General features: G+C 53.8%; 1 protein-coding gene across 1 annotated transcript; it reads right to left on the reverse strand.

Annotated features, from left to right (window-relative positions):
* Positions 1–278: 278 nt before the first annotated feature.
* Positions 279–2,239, reverse strand: LOC103638611 (tyrosine N-monooxygenase). The gene has a single exon (XM_008661474.3). It carries the CDS (start codon positions 2,146–2,148, stop codon positions 490–492), a length of 1,659 nt encoding a protein of 552 aa, XP_008659696.1. The 5' UTR covers positions 2,149–2,239; the 3' UTR covers positions 279–489.
* Positions 2,240–8,803: the final 6,564 nt, after the last annotated feature.

The following is an 8,803-nucleotide window of genomic DNA, read 5'->3' on the forward strand; positions in this document are numbered from 1 at the left end:
AATAAAAACGTCTCCAATAGACTTTGTAAATGGCTCTTCAAATTTAGTAGATTTCCATTCATCCATATCTCCGCTCTCTATTTTTGGATAGTCTTTTTTCACTCGCTATTCAATCTGTTAGTTTATAGAGTTTTTGTCGGGCTAACCTACTTTTTTAAATCTATTTTATAGAGTAGCTAAATCAGTAAATTTGGCTATTTTTAGCTATTCACTTGGAGTTGCTCTTAGTGTTGGGTATGGCAACCTCCAGCAAGTCAGATTGAAAAAATAATAATGGGTAGAGAAATTTTTGAGCTGCTATTTTTCAGATGCCTGATTTACAGATTTTTTTTCAGGCGATGAATAGTATTCATTACATCTTAAATATAACCGTTCAGAAAACCAGCAGTACACATCTATTTTTCTATTCCTCTCGCGCTTTCTCTCATTCCTCGATTTTAAGCATGTATAAGTGGTGAAATTTTCTACATGCTCAGCCGTTATTTGGGACTACTTACAAAGCAAGATCCCGGGGTAGAGGTGCGCTGGAAGCCGTGGCTTAGCCTGTAGCACGAGTGGCCGTGCCATGAAAGTGTTGTGCCTGGACTCGCTAAGGTCGATGGCCGCCACCCCGGTCATCTTGCTCCAAGAGAACCCCTGCAGGAGCCTAGCGAAGAGCATGATGGTCATATCAGTGCCAAGAGCTGCAGCGATGCAGCCGCGACGACCAGTGCTGAAGGAGATAAACCGTAGATCACGCTCAACGAGTGAGACCTCCATCTCGGGGCTCAAAGGGATGTGGCGTTCGGGGTCGAAGCGAAGAGGGTCGTCCCATACATCAGGGTTGCGTCCGAGGCCAGTGCGACTGAGGATGACGTGGCTGCCCTTGGGGATGCGGTAGCCGGCAACGGTGGCGTCCGCGACAGCGACGTGGGGGACGTTGAAAGGCGCTACAGGGTGCAGGCGGAACGCCTCGCGGATGCAGGCCTTGGTGTAGTTTAGCCGTGGGATGTCGTGCTCCTGCACTAGCCGTTCCTGGCCAACGACGCTGTCGATCTCGTCCACTGCCTTCTTAAGCATCGTCGGGTTGTTCACCATCTCGGCCAGAGCCCACTCCACTGCATTCGACGGGTTGTCCATGGACGCGAACGTGATATCCATTAGCAGAGCTTTGACCTCCTCGATGCTGAGCACCGGTCTGCCGGCCTCGGCGTCCTTGAGCATGATGAGCACGTCTAGGAAGTCCTCGAGCTCCCGCCTCTCGCCGCTCTTCCACAGCCTCCACCGCTCGTCGATGACCGCGTCGTGCAGCCTGGTCACCCTCTCATTGGCCTCCTTGACCATCTTCTCGTGGCCGTCTAGGTCGAGGCCCAGCAGCCACGGGAGATAGTCGGAGACACAGAAGGAGTAGAGAAGGCCGAGGGAGGTAAAGACGGCGTCCACATGCTGTACCTCCAGTGGACCAGGCCCACTGTCAGGCTGTGGCTTGCCAAAGTAGCGCGTGTTGAACATGAGGCGGCGGACGACATTCCCGCAGTAGTGGCGCGCAATATGCCTAACGTCAACGGCGCCGGACGACCCCGCCTTCGTCGCGAGGTTGTAGACGTACCGGGTGAGGTTGTCTGCCTCGTCGGCACGCTTGTCGTGGAGCCACCTGTGACGGGAGGGGCAGACGATCTCGGAGGCCAGCACGCGGCCCATCTTCTTCCAGTGGTCGCCGCAGTGGGACATTGCAGCGTCCCTGTAGCCTGTGCTGAAGGTCTTGGAGGCGAAGGTGAGCGGGCGAGAAGCGAAGTTGGCATCCTGGTTGCTTAGCACCTCGAGCGCGATCTTGGGGCAGCTGATGGGGATGACGTGGACACCGCCCAGTTTGATGCAGGCGATGTCGGTTCCCGCCTCCTTCATGATATGGTGGATCCAGTGGAACGCCGGCTTGTCGCTCAGCATCATCTCCGGCAGGTTGCCAACGACGGGCCATGGCACAGGCCCCGGCGGGAGCGAAGGGGTGCAGCATGTGCTGTTCCTCCGGCTCCGCCACGGCCTGAGGGTTCTGACGAGGTACAGGAGAATCACTAGGACTAATAGCACATGAGGAGTCATGCACGAAGAGGAGGGCGAGGAAATTTGCTTGCGGAGAGGAAATTTATTTGCTTGCGGAGAGGAAACCATGCAGCGGGACTGATCGACGATGAACTCTTTATTAGCTTGCCAAGGAAATGAAAATTGGTTCAGCTGTGCTGCTTCTCGAATGAGCTAGCCTGCAGCTGTGGCTACTTATGGAGTTTGGCTCCGTGCATAGGATGTCAATTTAACACGTAAATCTAAAACCTAACGGATACTCCACTCCACCCGATAGGTATAGGTACGGGTGAAGATTTTAACTTGTGGGTGTACTCGCACACGATCCGAAATTTTGTGGGTGTGGTTTTCTATTTCAACCCGTCGATAATTTGCACCTAATCCATAATTTGATTCGTTATTTATTTTCGTAAAAATGTTTAAGATACCATAGTAGTTATTATAATTAAGTAACTTGGCTAATGATTTATAAAATGTCTTGTTGTTGCGCAACATGAGAAGGCTTAAAATCCACAAATATAACTCAATTATTGCGGATAGTTAATTGCTTATATTTGAATTATTGTTTAAAAGTGTACATTGAGTAAAAACTCACGGGTGGCCTGAAACGAAACCCGACATGGTTAGGTGCAGGTCCGGGTGTGAACGTGGGTGGGTTTTGGTACACTTCAAAGATGTGATTGCGGACAAACTTTTGCTCCACGCGGCCTAATCCTGACCCATTGCTATCCCTACCTATGTCGGGCTTTCTGCGAAATTATGTCCAGGATCAATTTGGTTGCAACATCTGACTCATGTGGGGCTTATAAATCGAGGTTTAATCTGGTGCCCTCAGTTTTGGTGATGTGCTCACTTATACCATTAGTCGTGTTTTTTGCTCAGCTGTGCTCTTCTGTTCTATAGCACTGGAAGGGCACAGCTGAGCAAAAAACACGACTAAGGGTATAAGTGAGCACACCATCAAAACTGAGGGCACCATATTAAAAAACCCAAATCATATATAATGAAACAAACCTGCTAGCTAGGCCCTATAATTATTAGATGATAATTGTGTCATCTTCATGTCGTAAGCCCCACAATAGTGAGATGTCGCAACGAGATTGTATCGCACGTAATTGCAGGGCGCATGTGCACGGAAGGTCGGAAGCCAAACACTTGTGGTGGCCGACTGCTTTCAACTGCGAGAAAACATGTTTGGGCCTTATTAAGCGGCCCGAGATGGTCCACATGTTATAATAACACGTGAATCACATGTACAGTACAGATGTACTTGTCCAGAGCATGTGGACTGAACTGAGCAATGGCCATCCGTACTAGTGCTCCCATTTATTCACAAAAACATCTCTATATATTGGATTTAAAACAAAACAAAGCATAACGCGTATGCTAATTAGCCTACAACCACGTGTGTTGATCTGTTGCTCGATTTGTGGTCAACAGCAAGTTTGACACACGTAGCGTGTGCCGTCTGGTGGAGTGGCAGCCACTGCTATGAATTTTTGTCTCGTTCTTTTTCTGGTACAGAAAGCTAGTGCATTTATTAATAAATTCTGTGGATTTGACACCGGAAATGCTGTTGCCCCGCAGTGTAGAATTCGCCCGGAATGCTACCCATCCGGAAGACTGGAACATGTGTGTGGCAGCTCCGTCCTCGTTGCTGTCGTCTGTTGACAAATCTTCACCGACAAGCGAAAAAGAAATCAGGAGAGAGAAGTCCATCTATTGCATGTGTTTTCTACTAGAAAAGACTCTAACGCCTTCTTTAGAATGAATGATTGATAAAACATAGAGATAGGAAAAATATTGAAATAGAGTTGTATGACACTTGCAATTTTATAGGAAAAATTTTCACCATGTTTGAGCTCATGTTATAAATACTCAGAAATCTTACTACAATGATCTATTCCATAGGAATTTTTATAAGATTTGTAGGAATTCAATCCTTTGTTCCAAAGGATCACTTAGGAATTTTTTTCTATAGGATTTTAATCCTTCAAATTCTTTTACTTTTTTGTCGGCGTTTCGACCCCGGGGGTCCTTGGACCGACGAGTAAATTGTCGCTGCGTGTCCCAGCCCAGATGGGTCGGCGCGAGACGGAACACAAGGGGGAAAACAGTAAGGGGAAACCGCGGCCTCGTGTTATCCTGCACCCAGGGCGGATGCGCTTGCAGTAGGGGGTTACAAGCGTTCGCGTGGGAGAGAGAGAGAGCGTGAGCCTGTGCGTCAGCCCGTCCTCCCGCGCGGCCACCTTTCGTACGAGAGCCCTAGACCTTCCTTTTATAGATGTAAGGAGAGGGCCCAGGTGTACAATGGGGGTGTAGCAATGTGCTAACATGTCTAACAAAGGGGAGCCAGAGCCCTATGTACATGCCGTCGTGGCTGTCGGAGAGGTGTTGCTGCCCTGTTCATGTGATGTCGTGGCCGTCGGAGGAGCGCTTGAGCCCTGTGGAAGTACAGCTGTCGGGGCTGTCGGATCCCTGACATCTCCTTGCTTCCGTAAGAGGCTGAGAACCGCCGTCGTCATGGAGCACGCGGGGTGCCATCATTACCTGTTTTACCGGGGCGAGCCAGATGGGACGCCGGTCTTGTTCCCCGTAGCCTGAGCTAGCTAGGGGTAGGGTAATGATGGCCCCCCTGTGTCGTGGTCGGTCCGAGCCCGAGGTCGGGCGAGGCGGTAACTCCTCCGAGGTTAAGGCTGAGTCCGAGCCCTGGGGTCGGGCGAGGCGGAGACCGTCTTCCGAGGACGAGGTGGAGTCCGAGCCCTGGGGTCGGGCGAGGCGGAGACCGTCTTCCGGAGTCGAGGCTGAGTCCGAGCCCTGGGGTCGGGCGAGGCGGAGACCGTCTTCCGAGGTCGAGGTCGAGTCCGAGCCCTGGGGTCGGGCGAGGCGGAGTTCGTCGTCCGAGGTCGAGGTTGAGTCCGAGCCCTGGGGTCGGGCGAGGCGGAGTTCGTTGTCTGTTCCTGTCCGAGGCTGGGCTCGGGCGGGGCGAGATCGTGTCCCTTGAGTGGACGGAGCCTTGACCTGAATTGCGCCCATCAGGCCTTTACAGCTTTGTGCTGATGGGGGTTATCAGCTGAGATTAGGAGTCTTGGGGGTACCCCTAATTATGGTCCTCGACAGTAGCCCCCGAGCCTCGAAGGGAGTGTTGTTACTCGCTTGGAGGCTTTTGTCGCACTTTTTTGCAAGGGGACCGGCCTTTCTCGGTTGCATTTCGTTCCGGTGGGTGCGCGCGAGCGCACCCGCCGGGTGTAGCCCCCGAGGCCTCGGAGGAGTGGTTTGACTCCTTCAAGGTCTTAATGCCTTTCGTGATGCCTCGGCCGGTCTGGTTGTTCCCTCATGTGAACTGGTTGTTGCCCGGGTGCATAGTCAGGTTCCAAGTTCTCGGGCTGGTATGTTGACGCTATCAACGGTTTGGCCGGAACCGGGTTTACGAGAGCAGCCCCCGAGCCTCCGCACAGAGCGAGAGGACGGTCAAGGACTGACTCGGCCTTTCTCATACGCCCCTTCGTCGCCTTTCCGCAAGGAGGAGGGGGGAAAGCGCCATGCTGCCCTCGGAGGGCGCCAAACATGGTGTCTCCAGTGAGTTGCTAACGGGTGATCCGAGTGGACGCCCGTGCCCCGTTCGATAAGGGTCGGCTAGTGGCCCAGAGGCACGCTCCAAAAGTACCTACAGGTGATTTGCCGGACCCGGTCTCGTCTGATAGGGTCCGAGAGCTCGATGCCTCCCTCTGATGGGATTCCGTTACAGAATCGCTCCTGCTGGTCTCGGAAATGTCCTAGGGTACCTCGGGAGCGTAGCCCAAGCCTCGGCCATGTATCGGACATACCCAGAGTCATCCCTCGCTCTGCGTGCTCTGAGGCGGCTGTCGAACCCTTTGGGGGCCAGCCTACGAACCCCTGATCAGTAGTGGGCGCAGAGCTCGAGTGGCCTGAGGCGGCTGTCGAACCCTTCCGAGGGGCCAGCCTTCGAACCTCTAACCAGTAGTGGGCGCGGAGCCCGAGTGCTCTGAGGCGGCTGTCGAACCCTTCGGAGGGGCCAGCCTTCGAACCTCTAACTAGTAGTGGGCGCGGAGCCCGAGTGCTCTAAGGCGGCTATCGAACCCTTCCGAGGGGCCAGCCTTCGAACCTCTGATCAGTAGGAGGGCTCGGGGCCCGCTTCCTTCGCGGAGAAGGATCCCTTTAGGAGTATCCCCTTTCCCGGTCCCTGTAGCAAGAGAGAGAAAGGGGAAGACGAAAAGGATAAGAAATTGAACGACGTGGCGTACCTTTTTTGACGCGATCATTATGGCGGAGGTGAAGCGTCGCCCGCTTCGCCTGCGAAAGGTGTCGCCTTCCCTGCCGCAGAGTGAATGCGACGGGACGAGTGGTTCTCGGGGCAGCCGTTGCGCGAACCGTTCGAGGAACGGAACACGGGCGCGTCGTCTTCACGCCGTGGGAGAGGGTTCTCCTGCTGCTCCAGGAGGGGACGTGAGCTTGCAGACGATTTGACTGCTGCTTCCGTCCGTCTGCCGCCGTCATTACTGCCGACCCACTTTTGGCCATATCAACCGTCGCGCCTTCTCCTGCGGCTGACTGACCCGTGACCAACACACCTGGTTGGCACTGTTGGGCCATGCGCGGGGTTGCCTCGAGTCGCGGCACCGGTTCCGCAGTCGAGAAGGCGCGGTACTGGCGCAAGTGGCGGTGCAGTTTTTCGCACGTAGTAACCGGCGCGCCGGTTACATGACGTGTGGGCCTGGGCCTCCATGCTGGACGCGTCGAAGTCGAAGGGGTGCGTCCCCTTGGTGTAGTTGCATGTCGCCTGCATGGCGGTCCGCCCTTTCACCCGCTGGTCTGGGCGAAAGTGGAGGAGTGCTTGCAACCGCTGGGCAGTTACGCGCTCCGCGCGCGGCGGTTTGGCTTCTTCTGTCCTGGGCCAGCTCGCATGATGCGTGGGACCCAGCCCCCGTGTCGTAGGGGGAGGACCTTGGAGCGTGTTGGTGAATACTCGGTCCGCGACGGCTGAGGACACAAGTGGGGAGAGTCGCCTTTAAAAAGGGGGCGACCCCCTTGGATGGCAGCCATGCCTTCGCACTCCCCTCACGCATCGCATCCTTCCACCTTCCGAGCCCCTGGATGGGGAGCGCCCGCGTTGCTTTCGTCTTGCTGATGTTGGAGGAGCGCAACTTCGCGGAAGTTGGTACCTTTCAGCCATCGCTCGGCTTCAAGGATTTTCATCAGGCAGCCCGGCTGCATCCCCTCGCCGATGGTCACTGAAAGGGAATTAGGCTTACACCTAGTTCCTAAATAATTTTGGTGGTTGAATTGCCCAACACAAATAATTGGACTAACTAGTTTGCTCTAGTGTATAAGTTATACGGGTGTAAAAGGTTCACACTTAGCCAATAAAAAGATCAAATATTGGATTCAACAAAGGAGCAAAGGGACAACCGAAGGCACCTTTGGTCTGGGGCACCGGACTATCCGGTGTACACCGGACAGTGTCCAGTGCGCCACCGGACAGTGTCCGGTGCACCAGAGGACTCCAACTTAAACTTGCCACCTTCGGAAATTTCCAGAGGCACCCGCTAAAATTCACCGGACTGTCCGGTGTACACCGGACAGTGTCCGGTGCTCCAAGAAAGAGCCGCCTCAGGAACTCGCCAGCCTCGGGAAAACGCAGCGGCTGCTCCGCTATAATTCACCGGACATGTCCGGTGTACACCGGACTGTCCGGTGAACCAGCAGAGCAACGGCTACTTCGCGCCAACGGTCACCTGCAGGCGCATTCAATGCGCGCCAGAAGCGCGCAGAAGTCAGGCACGCCCATACTGGCGCACCGGACATTGAACAGCACATGTCCGGTGTGCACCGGACATCCAGGCGGGCCCAGAAGACAGAAGCTTCAACGGTCGGAATCCAACGACATTGGTGACGTGGCTGGCGCACCGAACATGTCCGGTGTGCACCGGACTGTCCGGTGCACCATACGACAGACAGCCTCCACCAATGGTCATGTTTGGTGGTTGGGGCTATAAATACCCCAACCACCCCCACATTCATGGCATCCAGGTTTTCCAGCTTCCAACCACTATACAAGAGCTAGCATTCATTGCAAAGCACACCAAAAGAGATCAAATCCTCTCCCAACTCCACACAAAGCCTTAGTGACTAGAGAGAGTGATTTGTAGTGTTCATTTGAGCTCTTGCGCTTGAATCGCTTCTTTTCTTTCGCATTCTTTCTTGTGATCAAACACTCACTTGTAATTGAGGCAAGAGACACCAATTGTGTGGTGGTCCTTGCGGGAAGTTTCATTCCCAAGTGATTTGAGAAGAGAAGCTCACTCGATCCGAGGGACCGTTTGAGAGAGGGAAGGGTTGAAAGAGACCCGGCCTTTGTGGCCTCCTCAACGGGGAGTAGGTTTGCGAGAACCGAACCTCGGTAAAACAAATCCGCGTGTCACACTTTTCATTTGCTTGCGATTTGTTTTACACCCTCTCGCGGACTCGGTTTTATTTCTAACGCTAACCCGGCTTGTAGTTGTGTTTATATTTGTAAATTTCAGTTTCGCCCTATTCACCCCCCCCCCTCTAGGCGACTATCAATTGGTATCAAAGCCCGGTGCTTCATTAGAGCCTAACCGCTCGAAGTGATGTCGGGAGAACTCGCCAAGAGGGAGATGGAGACCGGTGAAAAGCCCACTACAAGTCACGGGAAGGCTTCATCGGAAAAGTCCCGCAACAAATGGAAGAGGAAGGAGAAGAA

The sequence above is a fragment of the Zea mays genome, chromosome 9 (genome assembly GCF_902167145.1).
Source record: "Zea mays cultivar B73 chromosome 9, Zm-B73-REFERENCE-NAM-5.0, whole genome shotgun sequence".
NCBI lineage: Eukaryota > Viridiplantae > Streptophyta > Magnoliopsida > Poales > Poaceae > Zea > Zea mays.

Excerpts from the sequence above, each read along its gene's own strand:
- LOC103638611 (XM_008661474.3), bottom strand. The coding sequence starts at position 2,148 with ATGGTTTCCTCTCCGCAAGCAAATAAATTTCCTCTCCGCAAGCAAATT.